The sequence below is a fragment of the Zeus faber genome, assembly GCF_960531495.2.
Source record: "Zeus faber genome assembly, chromosome: 1".
Taxonomy (NCBI): domain Eukaryota; kingdom Metazoa; phylum Chordata; class Actinopteri; order Zeiformes; family Zeidae; genus Zeus; species Zeus faber.
The window spans coordinates 15973572-15995831 of record NC_137193.1 but is presented as its reverse complement, the minus strand read 5'-3'; the positions used below and the strand labels follow the sequence as shown (position 1 = coordinate 15995831).

The window sequence follows — 22260 nt, the reverse complement described above, 5'->3', positions numbered from 1 at the left end:
TTTTTTTTTTTTTTTTACCCCCGTGCCACTTAAATGGAAAGTTGGGAAACGCTCAGGAAGACACCTGGTCAATGGTTGGATTGAGGTAAAAAAAACACAAACGTCTACTGATTGGCAGCATCACCGTTAACTATGAAATAAAAATAAACGTGGAAAAAAAAAACCCATTACTTTTAGAATCAGATTTAGAAGTAAATCAATCCGATCAACACTGACATACTGTAACTGGAGTACGATTTCTGAAATGAAGGCTTCCCAGTCGCTTGACAGTTGCCGACCAGGTCTCATGCAGCTGTGCTACAAAATACCGAGGTTTAAGATATTTACATCGTCGTTTCTGACTGAAATGCACTTGGGCTGCAGGCGGCAGGGTTCAGTTCTCTCTCTCTCTCTCTCTCTCTCTCTCTCTCTCTCTCTCTCTCTCTCTCTCTCTCTCTCTCTCTCTCTCTCTCTCTCTCTCTCTCTCTCTCTCTCTCTCTCTCTCTCTCTCTCTCTCTCTCTCTCTCTCTCTCTCTCTCTCTCTCTCTCTCTCTCTCTGTGTGTGCAAAGCTCTGCATATTTACAACAGATTGAGATTGCATACAGCGTATATCTGCCGTGGTGCATGGTTCGGTGGTGCAGTTTTGTTTTGTTGGGGGGGGGTGGTTCTCCCACTGCGACACAGCAAGTTAAAAAAACTGACCCGAGCCCCAAAGTCAGCCAAAACGCCGCTCATGAGGCTAAATGCACAATTGCATTAAAAAAAAAAAAAAAAAGAGACAATTAACACACACTGCTGAAAGTCCCAACTGCTGAGTGAATTCAGTGCTTGAACAATCATTCAAGTATTAAGGGGATTCATTTTTTAAAGAGAAGCGCCGCTGTGCTTTTAACGGTTCGGTTTCACGGGGACACCGGGGGGGTTTGAGTCGGGTACGGCACATCCGGGTCGGAGGGCGGTCCTACAGCAGGCCCGTCCAGAGGTTGTAGCAGGCCGTGTTGATGACCGACTCCAGGTGGTGGTACATGGACACCAGCTGCGGTGGGGGGCTGCTGCTCGGCTGCGGCTGAGCCGGCAGAGGCTCCCGGAACACCACTTTGAGGCTCTGAGAAGAGACGTAATGCTGAGTACCACGCTGACATTTCTACTTGAGTTAAAGTAGCTGAGTACTCGTTCTTATATGTACTTAAAGTATTAAAAGTAAGTACTTATCATATCCAGCCTATAATACAGTATGAAGTGCGACTGTGCTTTTTTCTACAGATGAATACTCATGCATACACTGGACATACATGTACAGTTAAAATAAACAGCATAGGAGTAGAAATGTACAAATATGTGCAAATATATACAGATTTACATTTTTTGTTAAAGGGGACCTATTTTGAAAAACTCACTCTTTCAGTGCTTTTGCACATACTGTACATATTTGGGTCTGTGATGGCCCCTATGTACGTCACAGGGCCCACAGTACAATTATGACCACCCTCCATCTGAGAAACTCAACAAACGAATCCTTTAAAAGAAAGAGGAATTAATATCAACCGTCCGTGAAGAAACTGCAGACGACGGAAATGTAAGTATTTCAGAAATAATTCTGTGTTTCTTTCTAAAAAAAAAAAAAGTATGTGGTGGAAATTTAGAGGAAGTAAAAACGGCACATACTTACAAGAACAGTTACTTAAAAAATATTCTGAGTCACAGTTTGAAAAAAGTATTTGTACATCATTACTGTCCATCGCTGCTCAAAAAACATCACAATTTACAGAAAGGTTAAGAAAGAATATTTACGTTATATCTCCAACGTCGGAATTAAAGTGTCAAAGTGTCTTTTTAGTTTTTTTTCGTTATTTGCTCTTTGGGTTTCTCTTTTCTTTCCATCACTGTTGTTTTTGTATCAAACAGCTTTTGTGTCAAATTTGAAAAAGAAGAGTATCTAAGAAATGCCTTTCGGGTCTATGCGACCTGATGATTTATTTGCTTATATTACATTGTAAATGAATGCCGCAATATTGAAAGGAGGATTGAATTAAAAAACTGAATTAAAGTACCATGACGTCAGCAAAACTCTGAGCGGAAGTTTTTGTTTTTTTTTGGTAACTTTTTCTTACCCTAAAAAAAAAAAAGCGCTATATATGGAAGCGTGGGAGTCGTACGGAAAGGGTCCATAGTCCTAAGTGTTCAGGTGACGCCAGGTTCACCGTCAACATTATCGTACGATCCCAACTCACCGTTTTTCCAGCTTGGGCGTCGAGGAAAACCAGCACGAAGCAGTCGGTGAACTTCTGGTTCAGAACAGCCTGGAAGGAATTATGATGAGCGTTAATAGGTGGCGAGAAGCCTCCTGGAGCCGCTCCACCGAACAACGGCCTCGCACCGTCGTTCATGTTAACAGAGCGCGAAACCTGCTCTGTAGCACTTTAACCTCACAGAGCGCTGAAGCGGGCCCCGCTTTGGAGTCCCCCATGGGGGGGGGCGGGGGGGACCCGACGGGGCGCGCGCCATCCCTTCTTCCTTTAAACATGGAGGTGAATGAAGAAATGCGATTAGCTCCGCCCCCAGTAACGGCAACGTAATTCCACCAAGAAACCAGCTACAGTTATGAGTGACGGTCGAATTTGTAGAGAAGTCTGCATCTCTGGACGCACACTGTCCTTGTTTGCAGGCGGAGCTCGACCGGCCCAACGTCTCATAGTTTTATATATATTTAAAAATCTATTCTAAAAGCCACTTCTAGGGTCGGAGCAGCATTTTGCATTCGATAAAGAATACAATTCCGGAATATTAAGACCTGTCTCCGTAGAGACTGGACGTGTTGCAGTTTTGTGTCTTTGCAGCTGAGCGCGACGGTTCGGACTCAACATTCTTCAGAATGTTTTTTTTTTTTCTTTCTTCCAGAGCACAAATGTATTTTTAAATATTTGTACAAAACCCACTATTTGTGCTTTGCAGATACCGTATTCGGTTTCGGCTCCACCGCTATTTCACGTGCGCGTTCCGGCTATGTTACCGCTTCCATCCACAACGACAGCGGTACCGGCACTTTACCAGAAATGTTGCTCGGTCTTGAGGTGGGATATTGACGGAACAGATTTCCCCGAATATCGAGCCCTGCTCCCATTCAAACATGATCCGACGCGGGAACGGTTCCGGACGTTGCTGGGAAAGACCGCATGTGTGAAAGGGCTTAACATTCACAGAGTCCATGAAGATTCCAGTCAAGGCTTTGTAATGTGACCACTAGTGCCGACTCATCGGAAATGAAATGAAATAATAAATGTGAATGATTTAGTTGATGTTGATTAGTGGGCCCTCTAACGTGGTGTAAAAAAGTAGACAATTACTAATGAATTATTAATTCTAATCTCGTTCATTGTTGAGGCATCTTCAAGCCCATATTAAGAACATACCAAACTAGGTAGGCTAATGTGAGATTCAGAAATGAGGCTAAAAATCACGTTTCCAAGTTATAGTAGGCCTACGATATATGCAACTGTTTGAAACTTTAAGGATCCCTTAATGTGAAGTTTGAAGAATGTTTTAAATTATTCACATTATAAAACACATAAAAACTACATGTTGATGTTCATAAATATAAATATTATTTATGTAACATATTTTCAGCAGTTAGACTCGAGGCTTAGTCACATAATTCATAGTTTATCCTCATTATTTCTGATTAATAGTTGCTAAAACACATTATATCCGTGAATACCATATTTATATTTATTTTTTCAAATTGTTTTGTTTTCCTTAGCCATCTTTTGTTTGCATTCGTTCATTGATTAGACCACCACAGACAGGCATTTCAGGAGTTCTGGGGACTCGCTGAGGGGAGCTAGGAACTGGGGGAGGTCGCCAGAGAACTAGAAAACTTCAAGGGCTTTTTTCCCCCCTTTCAGCACAAGTTCTGTGCTGTAGTCTGTAAACGTTCACTTATTTCACCTTGTCATTCCACCAAAATCTGTCCCTAAACCAATTTGAAGCAATAGACAAGCAATCCAGCTGCTGAATCTTCACTCATATTAGATCTACAAGGTGTCATTTAAAAGTTTGCTCCGACTTTCGCAAGGCAAGCGCTCACATCGGGACTCTCACGGGGATTTTTTGTTACATTCAATTAACATCGGAAAATACAATTAATGAAATAAATACATTTACAGTTTTTTATTTTTATTGTTTTGTTTTTTTTTTACATTTTTATTACCACCAAGTATACGTGGGCTGGTCCCCACCCAGAGCGATGTGACTCGACCGGGGCGGACTGTCCTCAGTGCGCCAGGGGCGAGGGACCGTGCACTTATGTCTGGACCAATCATCCGTGCACTCACGTCACTAAAGATTCCTCTTGTGCCAGTTCGTCCCTGCTCTGCAGTCGGAGCTAATAAAGTTCCTCAAAACGGCGTTCTAAGAACTACGAATGTTCCTAGTTCCTGCAAGGCGGACACAAAAAAAGGCTCCTTCAAAGGTTCTTAGAACGACGAAAAAGGTCTGGCGGTGCGAAAACACCTACTGGATTATTTGCGCTGAAAGTCATATATGGTGGTGGCTCAAACGCATAGACTTGGTTATCCGTGTTTCTTTGCTTAATAGTTGCTAAAATTGCTCCCTTTAATAACATTAAAATTTTTTTGATCTGCTTTTGTCTTTTGTAAAACTGAATTTCACTTTGATGGTTACATTTTGCAATTAATCAAAGTTTCACATGTGTGCTACACCGTGGGGGGCGACCCGTACGGATCAACTACATTCCGTTACACAATACAGCTAAGTCGTAAAAAAGCGATTCTGGAGGGTTTTTCTATTACGTTTGAATAACAAAACCAGGGGGAATATCACAGGTTTTCAATGATTGAGGTTGGTTTTCCCCAGGGACTTTTCAAGCACTTCAGCACAAAAGGGGTTATTTTTTATTTGCACATTTCTGAGGATGAAATCCGAGCACTTCAAGCACCCCAAGGACCCCAAGGACCTGGGAAGAACCCTGATTTTGATAATAAAGATCACATTGAAAATTGATATTTGTTTTGCGTTTGAAAATGAAAAAATTGTGCTTGAAAAAGTACTCGAAAGTCCTTGAATTTCATTTAGTTAATGCCCAAGCTTCTCAGTGACAAGGTAGAGAGGCCGTGATCTTATTTAACTCTGAAGGAACTTACAACTGCCCCCTCCCTTAACTAAGATAATCCCCATTTTTTAAAGTTTTTTGTTTTTACCGCGTTTCACACCATCGCTTTCTAACACAGATTCTCCAACGGCTCTTTTGTGTTTTTCTTTGGCAGAAGAGCGCTTCGCACCCGATGACAAAAAAGAAAAAAATGAAATCGGTAGGGAAACCTCCGCTCACCAGATACTGAACGCCGCTATCGTCGAAGTGCCGGCAGCTCTGGGGGAAGCGGCTCAGCAGGACTTTGATCAGACTCTGGTACCAGCTCGGGCTCATCGTCAGAAAACAGTCCTGCAGTGATGACAAGGCGAGAGCGACGACTTTCAACAACTTTCCACCACTTCGGAAATAGGCCAAAACTCACACAAGTTGGAATTGGAAGTTTTTAAAACAATATCAGAAAAAAACAACCAAGTCAGCACGACTTAGTCATATATACCGATCAGCTACAACATTAAAACCACCTGCCTAATATTGTGGAGGTCCCCCTTGTGCCACCAAAACATCTGAGGCATGGACTCCACAAGACCTGTGGTATCTGGCACCACGACGTTAGCAGCAGATCCTTTAAGTCCTGAAAGTTGTGAGGTGGGGCCTCCATGGATCGGGCTTGTTGTTCGAGCACATCCCAGAGATGCTTGATCAGATCGAGATCTGGGGAATTTGGAGGCCTTGAACTCTTTGACATGTCCCTCAAACCATTCATGAACAATTGTTGCAGTACATTATCCTGCTGAAAGAGGCCGCTGCAGTCAGGGAGTACCGTTGCCATGAAGGCGTGTACTTGGTCTGTAACGATGTTTAGGGAGGTGATACGTGTCAAAGGAACATCCACATGAATGCCAGGACCCAAGGTCTCCCAGCAGAACATTGCCCAGAGCATCACACCGCCTCCGCCGACTTCCCTTCTTCCCATAGTGCATCCTGGTGCTATCTCTCAGATCCTTATGCTTGCCCATTTTTCCTGCTTCCAACTTTTCACTTACTGCCTAATATATCCCACCCCTTGACAGGTGCCACTGAAACGAGATGAGCCATGTTATTCACTTCACCTGTCAGTTGGTTTTAATGTTGTGGTTGATCGGTAGATAGAAATGGACATAAAATGGACACATTCGAGTCAATTATCAGTTCCTGTATGGGAAAATTAAGTATTTTTCTATTCTATAAAACATGCAATTCATTTTTCACGCAAAACTCCCTCAAAACCCTCATGCTTTGGTTTTTCTTGTTATAACATTGATAGCCCATTATTAAACAGCCAGCCAGTACCAATAATTAATATTTATAATTGATCTACAACAATAATATATCCTGTGCATAGTATCGCATTTTGTATATTTTAATATATCTGACTATTTCTTTTTTTTGCTCTTTGTATATATTAAACCATTTTTATTTATTTTTCTACTTCACTTTTTATTCTCTTTATTTCATTATTATTTTTTGTCCTCCATTTTTTCAGACTGTTATGCTTTGTTTTTTAATGCTAATGGTCTAACTGAAACACACAAAACCTCACCTCACAATAATTCCTATTATATGTGAATGTGGCTGGCGGAATAAACTGATTGTGATTGTAATTAAGACGCAGCAATGAAACCCAGAGCTGTATTATGTCTGAGACTCCAACTTCAACGTACCATGGTGTTCATCAGCCTGCTGTGATTTTGAACATTCTTTCTTGTTTTCCATTCCTTTTATTTGTTTTCCTTGAAAATGATTGATTTTCCAGCTATTTTGTCGCAGGGCTGCCTCCTGACAGCAAGAAAAGCTATAAAGCCTTTTTCTTTTGTCAACACCGGAGTCCAATTCCTTGATCTGCCAAATTCATAAAGGCAGCCGTATGTGGTGCTCAAAGCGCGAGTGAAGAAGTCCCTTCACGAACACAGACGTCTGTGGCGACTTGCCTGCTAAGCCTGTGAAGATACAGGGCTGGTGGAAGAGTGGGCACAGAAAGGTGTCTATGTCATCCATATCATTCAGCGGAAAGATCTATTCGCTTCTAAATAGTTGAGGAAAATTTCCATTGTGTAATCATGAAATAATTACAAGAAATCCTTTTAGACATGGGGTTTTAATTTCTGCGTTTATTTTTAGGGTACATTTTTCAGGTTTATTGTTACATCCATCCATCCATTATCTACAGCGCTTATCCTCGTGGGGTCGCAGGGGGGCTGTTACATTTATTCTATATTGCCACATACCTCTATCTTCTAGTTCATTTTTTGGTTTATTGTACAGTATGTACAATAAACAGTATAATTCTTCTTGTTTATTTTTTAGGTCTATTTTATTTTTGGAAAAATGTTTAGGTTTATTTTTATTGTTTATCATTAGGTTTATTGTATATTGCAACATTTGTACTGGTGATTGTTTATTTTTAGGTACAATTTTTGGTTTATTGCATATCATAATTTTCCTCGATTTTATTATTATTGCCTATGACTGCATTTCCCTTCAGGGATGAATTAAGTATCCATCCATCCATCCATCCATCCATCCATCCACTTTAAGCAGTTCTGGCGCTCTCAGGTAACACAGCACACTCAGACGGAGTGTGGCTGGAGGGTGCTAACAGGAAGTGAGGCATGGTGTGTGTGTGGTGTTTACCAGCTGGGGGTCGATCTCCCCCACCGAGCGGCTCTGCACAGCGTCCAGCAGCTCCTCCAGCTCGCTGAACGACAGCTTGCTGAGTTTCAGCTTGTCCAGTGCCAGGTGCTCGCCGTGGAACAGCCTCCTCCACAGGTTGTCCCGGCGGCAGTGGCCCATGGCCTGCTCCACACTGGCCTGCAGATGGCGCTGCGCTGACAGCACCTCGCCGCTGAGCAGCGGGAACAGCGGCGACGGGTAGAGCGGCCGCCGAGCGCCATCGGGGACCACCAAAGGGGAAGGGGGAAGCTCGGTGGCGTCGCCGGACGCCGAGGCGGTTGTCGCTGCCGCCACCGTTGGGGCAGTCTCCTCCTCCCAGAGGTCCCGATCTGCGTCCGGGGCCCTGCCCGCCTCCACCCGATCCTCGGTGGGCCTCGCGCCGGGGTCGGCGGGGTCGCGGCAGATCTGCGGGAGCTTCTTGAAGCGACGCATGTCGGCCGTGAGTCGAGGGAACAGCTCCCTCTGGCTCGTCATGATCACATAGTACCGCAGCCTGGACATAAACAATGGGATCATGCCGATTTAACGAGTATTCATGAAGGCCGTGCGGTGTGACAAATAAGGGAATTCGATATGTATGACGATACAGAGGTCCTGCTTCAATATATCATTGAAGATGTATTCCAGTTGGATTATCAAGAGTTGAGAGTTGTTCTCTAATGGCTAAAACACATTAGGATCCAACAACAGCAGATACAAGGTATTTAAATCACACTATATCACAATACAATATGATGAATGTGAATTCATTCAAAAAATATATATATGTTTGTTGTATAGTTGCCATACATACATGCCAAATAGTAGTGTAGTATCTATCTATCCATCAATATTACAGTACTGTATATACATATGATATCATAGGACAGGTTGAACGTGAGGCCCAAACTACAACTTTCCTCACAACCCTGTTAGTCAGAGAATGGATACAGTACTGAGGAAAAAGTCTCAAGCATAATCGGTGTATTCTCAAGCCCGAGTATTTTCTTTATTTGACTTATCGTCTATTATTGTATATGTGTATTACTTGAGCAGGTGGCGCTCTCCCTCCAGTTGCTCCTCGAACGGGGCGGCGTTGTGGCACACCAGCAGCGACACGTCGAAGTCGTCGTGGTGATGCAGACCCTCCAGGTCCTTGTAGGTGCCCGAGCTACGGCGACAAAACCAGAACTTGTCATGGTTCCGTCTACGAGTGTGGGAAATTCCTTGAGTAAAAAAAAACTAAAAACGCTGGAACGCTTCAGGTCGGTGCGATTTGTCCTCCAATAAGCTTGCGTTTGCAGAGTCGTAATCAATGGCGAGTGGGAAGCGTGTCCAGGTATTGAGTGATATTGAATGAAATTAGATAAATTTGTCACACGGTGCAGAAATGAAAGTGGCAGATTTTAGCTGCAGGGAGACTAAGGAGTCAAGGCTGAGCGGAAGAAAAAAAACCATATTACACTTTTGCTCTCTCCAGCTTAAGTGCTGTAAAGATGAGTGGTTTAAAATAAAATATTTAGGGGGCGTATCCGTTCGTGCAACTAGGGTGTTTTAACTTATGAAAAGGTGAATTTTATTTTTACTTTATCTCAATTAACCCTGATCCTCATGATGTGAACATGAGGCACGTGTGGTCCTAAGTAGGTGCACATTTGAGTCTGAAAAAAAAAGAGAAAAAGAAAATTGCAGCAACTAAAATGATATTTTGGTTCCACAAGCATGACACCCAAACTTCAACCAGCTCATGATGGATAAAAAATAAAAAGTGAGTTTCATCCTTGTTTACTTTGAAGAGCCGTTTGATTTCCGTCAGCAACGTTGGGATTTATGTAGCCACAGTATTAGACACCCTAAAACCAATGATTGCAGCTGCGGAGTGGAATATAATTTCCATTTTTGGCAAACCTATTGAAGTTACTTTTTTAAGGAAAGGTCAGACGTCTAGAAAAATCGTTTGTGTCTTGCTTTCTTCCTTACTTTATTTAGTTTCCATCTCTCTAGAACGAGTGATTCCTACAGTACCGTAATTACGCTACGGGCGCTTCCATACCTACTCAGTTTGGTCCTTTTAAATCAAACCATGGTGCATTTACTCAGTGAGTCAGGTCTGTTTGGAGAGGCGAGAACACGCATTCAGACTCTGATGCGGACCAAACAATCGGACCAGGATCATGATCCCTCTGAAAAGACGGGAAAGTAAACCAGAATACACTGCATTGTGGTTGAAAATGGATGTCGACACTTGTGTTTCCACTGTTGTTATTTTGTTGGAACACCAAAGCATATTAATGAAAGCTAGGATCGCCATGGCGATACGCTGCTGTTGCTCTATTGTTGCCTTGCGACAATGCGGTTTTGTGGCAGAAAGAGATTTTCCCTCATTCATGTTTTTGTTGTCTTTTTTTCGGGATTACGTGTTGAAATGATCCCTCCTCACCACCTAAGTGGCATGACAAGGCTTCACGTTAAAACTGAGGTATATGCCACTACATGAGTCGAAAATTTACACGGATTTCACGCGCAGCTGGAAACCGTAGAGTTTCCAGAAAGTTTTTTTTAATGAATGAAAAGCCAAGTGCCGCTATGAACATACAGGCTTCCACCCGCTGCAGAGACGGGTGGTGTGAGTAAATATCCCAGACATTGGACGATGGATGTGTGAACGCGTTATATCGTTGTGTAAAGAAGGACTGTGAAAAAGACTGTCAGTGCGTCTGATCAGCGTTACGGTACCGAGTTGAACAGCTGTCTATACCGTTTTCATTTCCAGTTTTGCGCGGCCATTTGAAGTGCTGCTTGTGTCATTGCTTTTTAAGTGTTTGTGATCCACGCTGTTACAATGGAAGATGACAGCGATTACGTGGCGCAAAGCGCAAACGGTGACGTCACCGCTGATCGGATGAATTCTCCCCCGGGTTTTCCGTCCAATGGACCTGTACGACCGCGTGTCATTTGCTTCGGTTCGCTGAACACAGGACCGTGTGAACACTAATGATAAATGCAGCCAAGAAGCAACGTGCTCTTGAATCGGCCCAAATCTAGCGAACTTTAGACGTGAAAGCGCCCTAATAGTCGTCAACAAACATTTTAATCGATTTCAACCCCAATCCAACCCCGGCCTGTGATGACAACCTGTTCCAAAGAGCCACCAGTGCGTATTCGTGGAGGTCGGCGCTTGGCCCTCCCCGCTTGCTCTCAGCATTGGCCGCGCTCTTGGACATGCGGACGGGCTTCATGTTGTAGGTGCTGGCGTGGTCTGTGATGTAGTTGTACAGCTGGTGCGCAGTGATCATTCCCGTGGACATGGAGAAGCTCCCTTTTTACGGAAAGAAACACCAGATACGTTGAGTGGAAAGCAGTTTGTTTCAAAAGGCCAGAAAGTACAATATGGAATAAAAAATTAAGTATTATTATCTTTTTGAGCTATAAAGGGTTTACAAAAAGACCTTGCTGAACCTAGCAAGGACGAATCACCGAGAAAGAAAACAATGGGATCAAAGAACTACGATCCCGGCCTAATTCCAGCAGTCAGGTCATTTCAAACCTTTCATTTCTCATTTTAAAAGTGACAGTAAACACATACGGGGGAACAGAATAGGAGAAAGGCGTTTGGCTGCCGAGGTCAAGCTCGCATTGATGACACATGACCTTGTAAAAGAAAGCCCTTTGGGGCTCACGAACATCGCTGGCTTGTTAGAAAACCGCTTTAGGTGCCGGAGTGAGCATATTTATGAGTGGACCACATCGGTGTTTTCCAAAATCTGGGTCGTGATGCACGGGTGGGTCGCAGGAGATTTTAATTGGGTCGCTGAACCAAATGACAACATTTCTTCAATAACTCTCACTGTGCACGTTTATCCATAGTAAAAATTCTAACCACATGTTGGACGCTGATGATAACGTTGTAGTAATACAATTAAATAGTGGGCTACAGTATGTAGCGATGCACTGAACAGCTGATCAAGCTGATATCTACAATATCGGTGTGTAATGCACAATCTGCTCTGGGAAATTGTTCCGAAATATTCCTTTAGAAACTAATTTGCTTTGCTTGCAGTTTAGAGAGAAGCACCGTTGGTACCATTGTTAAATGGGTAGCGATGGATTGTGCTTTTTTTTTTATTTCAAAACACGGGCCTGGTCTACAGTAGGTCCCTGCAGTTTGCTTTATTCAGACGTTCACCCCACCTCACCTTGGAAGACGTGGTTCCGGCCGAACTTGGGGATGTCAGGGTGATGGGAGATGAAGTCCTCCAGGAAGCTGGTGAGCTGGTAGCCCTGGCGCAGCGTCATGTGGCAGCCCACCAGGTACTGGTGGACCACACGCAGGTGGAAGTCATAGCTGAACGAGTGCACGTGCATCAGATCTCGGACTTTGTCGCATTCCTCCGTGAAGAGCATGGTGAGCTGGAAAGCGGGGCGGGGCGGGGGCAGGGGGGTTACATACAGGATTTATCACACGCAAACCCACCCACCCAATCCCATCTCACTACCACCGTTCCTTTCCAAAGGAAGATAATGAACTGATTTAGTTGCAGTCTCCGTACTCGTGTTCTTGGAAACATAGTTGGACAGCGCAGTCAGTTTTCGCCTGAATGCCAACAAAATCTAAATCCGCCCACAAATGTAAAGGACGCGTTGGTTGAATTCAACTACACAGCACATCACAGCTTTCCTTTAAACCCTGACAGGAGTTTAAAGGAAAGCTGGGAACGAACCGGAAGCACAGACTTTCAAAGAACAAAAGCGTACTTTTCCAGTACTTTGTCTCCCCGCTAATGAAAAACATGTCAATACAGTGAAATAATAATGACGCTTTCTCTAAATTAAAATACAAATATTCCAGCAGTGAGGATTCATGCAAGACTCCCTGCCGCAGTTGGCGTTTTCTATCGTTATGCCTGTAATTCAACTGTGTTCGGCAAGTTTCAAGCGCCTGCTGCTCCTGGCCTCCCAACACTCCTTTATAAGGAGCTTTTGTGAGAAACCCCGATGTCAATCAAACTCATGATCTATAATTAATAATTAATTAAGCTCATCATCAGAGAGGGAGGATAAAAAGGGCATCATCCGAAAATGCTAACGGCTGCAATAGCAGCCAATGATCACAAAACAACAATGGGAGTTTGGACAAGTATAATCTTTGCCGATTGCCCACAACAGACCTTCTAAGCCTCAACAATTGGAGAACGCAATCAAATGAATGGCTTTTTCAGATCCATTTCAAAGACAGAAAAGTTTGATTTGTGAGGAAAACATGCGACAGCCTCAATCCCGCTCACCTCACCTTGTGAAGATCAGTAAACCACCAGCTGGTCTGCTCTACCTAACGTGTTCTACTTGCATTTCGAGCACACTGAGAGGGAACGGAAAACCTCTGTCCAACACATTGCGAGAGAGGAGGTTTTCCCAAGCCTCAGAAGCTCTGAAAGTTATTATAAAAGTTATTATAGAAATTCTCACAAGGCTCAAGGGAACACAAAATGCCTTTGATCCCAGTGCAAACATTTGTCATTCCTTTCAAACCCCAACAGCTGAACAGCGCTTAAAGTTTTTTGCACTGTACTATTTGCGAGTGTGTGTTCTAAGTCATTGCTCAACAAGGCATTGCAAAGGAGAAATTGTTCGGCGGGATCTTGGCAAAGAAAAAAAGATTATCACAAAGAAATGTCAAAAATGAGATTAAAATCGACAGCAGAAATTGCAATCACAGTGGTCAACCAAGAAACAGAGGACGAACGAATCAAACTGATCGGGGGAAAAAGAGCCACAAAAAGCAGCCACAACAAAGAAACTCTGAAAAGAAAGGAGATCACGTTTCCGTCGGTGCTTTGAAGGCACAGAGGTGAAACCACAAAAAAAAAATTGAATTCCGTCGACGCCAACAAGAACTAAACTGTTCAAGCGACATCGAAGGCGGGATCTGATACGGACAGCCACAGGAATGTAAGAGTATCTTTTAAAGCCAGATGTTGAAAACAGTGATTCCGGAATCCCCCCCCCCCACCCCCCCGCTACCAGGCAGGCACAGAGGAGTCAAAGAGGCAGGCGAGTAGGGACTCGTGCGTAGTGAATTACAAGCGAACGGCAGACCCAGCACCCGGGCGGCAAGCAGAGAACTATTGGAAGGAGAGAAAAAAAAAAAAAAAGGAGGAGGGAAAGCAAATCCCGTAAAAAATGCCGAGCTCGGCTGAGCTTGACTGGGAAACATTTTCACGGTTAAACCTGGTGCAGGAAGCCTCAAGCGTTTGGGGAGCCTTAAGCCTCAAGTCATTTAATTGACCAAAAAAAGCTGCCCACTGTTCAGATCCATTTGGCCAGACCACCCTTGGGAGTCTGGCGTAAGCATGAAGCTATACTGTCGGTCATGGTAGCCAAACAATGGTTCCCAATGAATGAAGGAAGAGTTTGGATTATATGGAGAAGTGAGCGCTCCCAATCCAAAGCCCAGAGAGAGGAGATACGAAGAGCAAGAATCACAACCCCCCGAGCGCTGATTGGCTGCAAGCAGGGTGGCGGGGAAGGGGTTGGAGCCTGATTATAGCGAGAGAAAGACAGACAGACAGAGAGAGAGAGCGAGAGAGAGAGAGAGAGAGAGAGAGAGAGAGAGAGAGAGAGAGGGGGGTGGGGGGGTGAGAGAGAGAGAGAGAGCGAGAGAGAGAGACAGAGACAGAGAGCGCGAGTGCCCGCCCCCTCCCCACTTTCTGAAAAATGCTGGCACATACCGCGGTGTCAGACACTGTCGTGGCATCTGGGAACGGCTTGCAACGGGGTTTGGTGAGAAGGGTGCCCTGATGGAGAGAGGTAAATGTGGTGGGACCAGACGGACAGACAGACAGATGGACAGACAGAGAGACAGACAGATATGCCAGTGGACAGGCGGGGACAAAAAGGCGCGGCAGACAACCTTGTGGTCGCCCGGGAGGTCGACAGATACAAAGGAAACGCGACTTGGTACTGGAACGACAAAACATTTGAAGGCGCCCTCCGCGGTCTGGGTCGTTTCTAGGCGGGGCGAGGGGTGAGAGGGTTCAATGGCTTGCTGAGATGTTTGGACAAGCAGCGAAAACTAAAAACGTATATATCCCGGAGCAAAGACTCAGACGGAAAGAGATGGTTCAGTTATATGCTCTAACTTATGAGGCACTGAGGAACTGCACTCATTAGGCTGGTGTCAGCTCTGCAGTAGCTGGTTAGTTTTGATGCAGCAGGGAAATAAAAACGAGAAGAGAAGCTAAAGTCGGCTGGGAACACAAGGGATGAAAGATATCCGGACAAACGAGACACGTTTAATTCCACTTCTTCAAATCTGCTTACAATTTAGCTTTGAGAATATAAAGAGAACTCAGTAAAGTTTTATGATTTTTTTTTTTTATGATTTCATTTTGTTTGTAACGTGTAACTGTCTGAAAAGAAACTATGGCAGGGATACGCCAAAAGACTTTCAAAAGACAACATTAGACATGTAATCATTTCGATTGCTTTTCTTGCCATCCTCGTAGTACACACACGGAAGGATTTAGAGAGAACTGTGACCACAGGGGATCACACATCTTGGGATTCCTGCACACACCATAGGAGCCGAGACTTAACACTTACGATTACAGTATATCCATCCAACCTGATATTCTCACAAATGGTAAATGGGGTGCATTTATAAAGCGCTTTACACGTCATACGACTCAAAAGTGCTTGACAGTGCGTACCTCACATTGACCAATTCACACACACACACACATTTATCCATCCGCGATCGTAAATAAGAGTCTGAGATTGATCGTGAGAGTATCCATCTCAAATCAAATGGCTGCCGGTGACGGGAGCACGCAGACAAGAGATTTCCTCATGATGTTCTGAAGAGCTTGAAAAATGTCCTTGCGCTCCCTGCAATCGTGGCGAAAGTCCTTTGGTGTATACCAGGCACAAGCAGGAGTGTGCTAGAGCAGGGGTCCCCAACCTTTTTAGTATCACGGAGCGCAGCGCACAAAATGTTAACGGAAGGGGGGCGTGACTGTGGAGTGGAGTGTCTGCCCGTTACGCACGGAGGAAAATAAACACATTAATTCCATCTACAATAACATAGTAGGGTCACGCAAAAAAAAAAAGTCCGCCCCCGACTTCGGGACCGGCAGAGCAGCCGCCCCCACTGCGGCGCCCCGCCCGCCACTGCTAAGCAGCGTGTACAGTGCGGGGAGGGAAAATAAATAATAGCCAGATCATAAATCATAGCAATCATAAAGCACAGCTGAACAGTGCACGCCCTCCTTCTCACGGCCCGGTGGAAATTGCCCCGCGGTGGTTGGGAACCCCTGCGCTAGAGGTCGGTTCAGCAGGTTATATCGCCATCTAGTGGATTCTATTTTGTGCTGTTGGACATGTATTTTATTTTATTATTCTGAAAAAATTCTCTTTTGTTTTAAGTTTGAGGCTTTTCCTTGATGAGACAAACGAGTGGAACATACACGGACGAGACACGATAGGACACAGTCAAGGACGGTTACAGTATCCGTCTGCAGTACACGCTCAAAAATGCTACTTCAGAGAAATACTGAATCTGTGGAGGTGCAAACAATCGGATTCTGGATCATCGGAACCGCGTCCCATTTGGGGTTCAACAAGCTGTATCAGTTACAGTCACCACCTGAAAATCGTCGTTTCACACCTTGTATATCCACACTACGGCTACAGAGTGCTGGACCATAAATCAACAGCTATTCCATGTATGTTTGAATACACTTTTTTTTTTTGATATGAAAAATTACAATTATCAAACAAGAGGCCATTACCGAATATCTGATCTCTAACAGCACTCGGCGAGCGGCACTGCAAAGGACGACCAATTGGAAGGGACAAGGCTGATCTCTTCCCGACAGCCAACTGAGTATATCCACATGGAAAGAAAGCCCTGGAGCAAAAGCACCAGAGCTTTCTTTCATGGCCTTCAAACACAAACACCAACCTTATTCACACACACACACACACACACACACACACACACACACACACACACACACACACACACACACACACACACACACACACACACACACACACACACACACAGGCAGGGAAGATAAGACGGTGGACAACAATAACAGACTTAAAGGGGACAACGCAAGGGAAGCCACATGACTAGTGCAAGTTCCGTGAAAGAGAAAGATAATTATTTAGCTTCCAACACCTCTGTGGTCTGGTGTGATTTTGCCAATTTCAAAGACGCGTGCCGGTGAGGACGGGTTCCACCACGGACATGTTTGATCATTAGACGTGGCACCACCCTCTGGAATACGCCGAAATCCAAACCTTACAAAGCCTAGTCAGTCCCAAACCAAAGCCGGGCGCTTTAAGTCCCGAGGAATGAGTGGTCAAAAACTGCAAATAACAGCAGCTTTCCTTCCTCTCTATGACGGAATGTCAAAGAGGCGCAGAGACGCCCCGAGTCCAATTGCATAATTTCACGCCACACAGGTGAGACCTGGGGGATTGAAGCGGCTTATCCAAGTTCTTTAGCCCTGGTATGAGCGCCCAGGTAGGAACCATATCGCAGCGCAAAGACAGCCTCGGACTCACGTGGTTCCTTCCAAGGTCGCAGTGGTACCTGAGCTTCAGCAGAGCGTCGCAGACAGACTCGGACAGGAAGCCGTCGAGTAAACGCCTCCAAGCAACGCATTTCCTCTTGAGGAGCTGACTGGAGAATCGACGGCTCACAGCTGAGTGGAGCTGGGATGGAGCGAGCAGGGTTTTCGTCCCCAATAACGGTTTGCATGCCTCTGAGAGGGGTGTTCAGGGAACATTATCCGCCATAGGACAGCACTCAGGGTCAGAGTCTGTTGAGAGGCTCATCTTTCGCAACCGCAGATGTGTCTGGTGCTGCCTGAACGCAGTTAACAGTCATCCCTCCTGCGTATCACCACTTCCTAGATCACTTTTGAAATTTACTAGAGACGCTCACTGAAGCGACCGTCGCACTTAGACGAATGCTCAGGTGTTATATTTCTTACCCTGCGATTCCAAAGTGCCATATAATAATCCCATTTTGTTTTCACAGTTGAACTTTTTCTCGAAATGTTTTTTGTTTTTTTTATTGATGCTGCTACATTTCAGGGAGGGAACGAGAGACAGAGAGAGGGAAGGATCGCTCGACGAGTATGTGGAGGCTTTTTTTTTTTTTTTTTTACATTTTTATTGTTATTATGCTTCCTGACGCCTAACTTCATGGTACACAAGCCTGCCAATCTGACGCATAGTCAAATTTCTGCAATTTTATTTTTTTAGTCTTTTATGCCTGTGACAGGTGAAAGATTTGTTTTCCACGGTAAGTAGGGCACCGGCCCAAAACTTATATGAAATATCCTCCTCAAATAGCTGACAGCATAGATTGCGCGCTAGGTTCTCCTGCAGAGACGGGGAACGGGCTGCTTACCTGGGAGTTGACCGTCTGTCCCATAGGGATGCGGGTACACTCCAGGGCGTACTGTTTCACGCAAAAGTAACAACCCTGAGGAGAGAGAGAGACAGAGAGAGAGAGATGTAGGGCAACAGCATGACATAGACCAAAGTGACCCAACACCAAAGACGTGAAGTATCTAAAACATGAAACATGATCAGAGCGACGTACCTGCTTGGACAAGGCTATAAACGAACCAAACAACCGTGGCGGCAAATGGGGCAACCCCGTCTCACCTGAAATGCCAGCTCCATGAGCACGATTCCCCCCGGCAGCGCCCTCTGCAGGTAGTAGGCCGTGGCTCCGCCCGCGGTGGTCTGCTGAGAAGTAGCGGTTCCAGAATGACCTTAAAATCTGACCAAAGGGCTTAACACCCCGTTCATGTGTTCAGGTCTGTGTGGCCTTGTCTGCCTGAAGTCATTGCGTCAGGCGGGTGTTTGTGGGCAAGCGAGTCTCAAAATCTCCCCAAAATGTCCCCTGTCTTTGAAGCTAACCTTCGGACTGTCCTCGCTTTTCTGCTTGACGTAGGAAAAGGACATCCTCCCTTCTGAGGACATGGAGCTCAACATGGCCGCCCGGGCTCGAGCAGTGCTGCGGGAGAAGAGAGCCAACAGAGCGGGGGGTGGGGGTCAGAGGAGGGAGGGCTGGGTTGGTGAGGGTCAAATCAGAGTCACAGCCTGAGGGAAGCTGGGGCCTCAAGTCGAGAAAGCTTGTTCTCTCTCTCTCTCTCTTGCTCTCTTGCTCTCTCACACGCGCAAACACACACACACACACACACACACACACACACACACACACACACACACACACACACACACACACACACACACACACACACACACACACACACACACACACACACACACACACACACACAGAGACAGTTGAGCGTGAATCACACGTTCACAGGCCACGGAGCGGCGGAGCCAAGACCCTTCCTGAGAGCTGGGCATCTGCCCGACATCCACTGCGGTTACGTCAGCCACCGGGCAGCAATGCTGCGAGATAAGAGGCCAGCACCAGATCACAACACATTCTGTGACTGACGACAGAGAGAGAGAGAGAGAGAGAGAGAGAGAGAGAGAGAGAGAGAGAGAGAGAGAGAGAGAGAGAGAGAGAGAGAGAGAGAGAGAGTGAGAGAGAGAGAGAGAAATGGACTGAGAAAGAAAAGAAGGGGCCAAAATAATGGTGCGGAACATTCAGGAGTCCTTGGGCGAAAAAAAAAAAAAAGCCACACATTTTTTGGAAAAGAATAATCATAAAAAATAAAAATGACAAAATCTCATTTCATCTCTAGTGTGAAACAAATAACCTGACAGGACATCTACAGGGAAGATTGCTCATCTCTCTATTCTGGGTGAACGCGTGCTGGCTGGCGGGCGGCGACTGACCTGCGAGCGGGTGACTGGGGCCGGACCTGGACCAGGATGAAGCCGGTGCTCTGCAGGTACTGCACGTACTGCTGCAGGAAGGTGCTGGAGAGCTCCAGCAGCCAGGACTCCTCCTTCAGCCGCCCTGGCAGCGTCTCCGCGGAGTCGGTGCTGTAGCTCCGGTCGCGCCCGGACGCCGCGGAGTCGTTGGAGCGGTGCCGCTTCTGATCATGCGGACAACAAGGAGATGCCGTTAGGGGGGAGGGGGACAAACGCAGACTTATGGGGGCTGGGGTTTTTGGAACGGAGTAATAACAAGAGGAAATTTGACCACAGGGGTGAATATCACAGTATCTGGTCTTGTGTTGAACATGGAAATACTAAGTCAGACATCAGACCGAAGCTGTAATCTTAAAAAAAAACCTCTGTAATTCACGTGACAATGTTAGGTCAAATCTTCTTATCGTGATTAATTCAAGCTATGAAATTGTGTATTGTGATATGATACAATACTAAGATACTCAAAGATTGTGGGGGTCACAACGCACAACACTAGTCAAAAGACGTGTTAAAGTGAGTGCGTTCCGTGTCGTGTTGGAGGCTGAAATCTTATTGTTGTTACCGTGGTAACTATGCGTTTCGTAACACATTAGTTGGGACAGCACACACGATAAAATGTGTCGGCACAGTATTGTCCGTCCATCCCCGGGTCTGGCCGACTATTCTTGTGCTTTTTTATAAAATTACACATTCAGAGCGACGAGCGCAGCCGAGGACACGCGGCGCTGCCTGGCCTTCGCCTTCCTATAACTCCTCTCTGGAGCCCAACTTTTTTGTCATGGCGACAGACAGGGTCTTCTACGTGTTACAGGAGAGCGGAAAGACTGTGTCAAATGGGATTTTGGAGGATTGCTCACGGAGGGATTCCAAAGTGTTGAACTATTATTGTGAAATCAGTAAAAAGGGGGTTAATGATGTGTTCATAACAACAAGGGAGGGAGCCCTCGCAGGATTTGAAAAAATTAAAATAAACCGTCAAGTTTGTTGTTACAGTAAATAAAATTGGCTGTAAGTCTTTCGTGAGATTGCGCAGAAAACAAACCGCCCCAAACGTTTTTTTCTGTCATGTCAAGGCTGAATTAACAGTCATCCGTCACTGGATGAAGTTTAAAACCGGCAACATTTTCAAAAGTCCGTCCGTCCATCACGGCGATTCTCATGCGACATTTCGGAAGCCGATCCATGTTTTCAGGCCGTAGACCGCGAGCGGAAAGCTGCGGGCTCCTCTTTAACGGAGGCGGCTTACCTTCACTGGAGGCGGGGCGACCTGCTCCTCCTGGAGGCGGCGGCGGAACACGGGGTCGAAGAGCAGGGGCGTGGCGCAGTAGTGCACCAGCCTGGAGGACTGCTTCAGGGTCTCCAGGTCCGCCACCTGCCAGAGCAGGGCCGGCGGCCGGCGGCCAAAGTTAAGCTTTTTTCAATCCCCTCCCCCAACACTCTAACAGCTAGATAAAATGTTCAACCTGTCATTCAAATCTTGCTGCTTTTACCTCTTGCAAAGACAGTTTTGCCCATTTATATTCTCCCTCTGAAACCCTTGCGGTGTATCGTTACGTGCTGTTCCAGACATTAAAAATGATTAAAAGTTAACTTTACTTTTTTTTTCCTCAGTTTAACTTTCTGGTTTATTGTGAGTTTTGTATTTATTGGGTTTTATTTAATACTGCCCCAATTTCTACCGTTCATTGTTTTGTTTTTTTATATATATTTTTTTTCGGGTTATTGTCAGGTTTATTTTTATTATTTATTTGTAGTTATTTTTTTTATATTGCCAAATGTATATTTAGATCTATTTTTGTGGTTTATAATAAAGTTTATTTTTATCATATATGGCATATATTGTTTCTATCTTCTAGTTGATTTTTTAGGTTTAGGCTATTTACTCTATCTATCTATCTATCTATCTGTCGTATCTGTCGTATCTATCTATCTACTGTATCTATCTATCTGTCTGTCTATCTACTGTATCTATCTATCTGTCGTATCTATCTATCTATCTATCTGTCCGTCTATCTACTGTATCTCTCTGTCTTTCTATCTACTGTATCTATCTATCTGTTGTATCTATCTACTGAATTTATCTATCTCATAAATTAGGTAGTAAGTGGGAAGGCATTAAAGTTACAGAAAGTAAGTGACTGCGAGTTGCTAAAGCGTTTTATGGCTTTTATCTATCTATCTACAGCATCTACTGAATTTATCTATCTATCAATCAATCAATCAATCAATCAATATATCTATCTATCTATCAACCAATCTATCTATCAACCAATCAATCAATCTCATAAATCAGCCAGTAAGTGGGAAGGCATTAAAGTTACAGAAAGTAAGTGACTGCGAGTTGCTAAAGCATTTTATGGCTTTTTGTGACTAACCATGCATCTTAGATAAGAGAATACTTTATTAATCCCCATGTGGAAAATCTATTGCCAGCGAATGCCAATCAATAGATGAGTGAGAAGAAGTGTGAATTTTAAGGTTAGTCAAGGAAAATGTACGTACGTTCAGGCATTCAGCAATCTTTTAGTTGCTAAAATATTTGTAATAAATGTACTTATCGTGTATAGTGGTTATCCAAATAAATTCCATTTTGTTTTCCAGA

General features: G+C 44.7%; 1 protein-coding gene across 1 annotated transcript in view; it reads right to left on the bottom strand.

The window, feature by feature from the left end:
- Window positions 1–497: 497 nt before the first annotated feature.
- Window positions 498–22260, bottom strand: part of szt2 (SZT2 subunit of KICSTOR complex) — a gene marked incomplete at its 5' end in the record, with an annotated part of 88124 nt that continues 66361 nt past the window's right edge. Inside the window, 13 exons of the mRNA XM_080009282.1 lie at window positions 498–1085; window positions 2212–2280; window positions 5328–5438; window positions 7761–8292; window positions 8827–8949; window positions 10914–11097; window positions 11975–12188; window positions 14507–14599; window positions 18205–18279; window positions 18465–18545; window positions 18723–18819; window positions 19620–19822; window positions 20905–21030. Of these exons, the coding sequence (XP_079865408.1) occupies window positions 942–1085; window positions 2212–2280; window positions 5328–5438; window positions 7761–8292; window positions 8827–8949; window positions 10914–11097; window positions 11975–12188; window positions 14507–14599; window positions 18205–18279; window positions 18465–18545; window positions 18723–18819; window positions 19620–19822; window positions 20905–21030 (2052 nt within the window). The 3' untranslated portion in view covers window positions 498–941. The remainder of the gene's footprint in view (window positions 1086–2211; window positions 2281–5327; window positions 5439–7760; window positions 8293–8826; window positions 8950–10913; window positions 11098–11974; window positions 12189–14506; window positions 14600–18204; window positions 18280–18464; window positions 18546–18722; window positions 18820–19619; window positions 19823–20904; window positions 21031–22260) is intronic.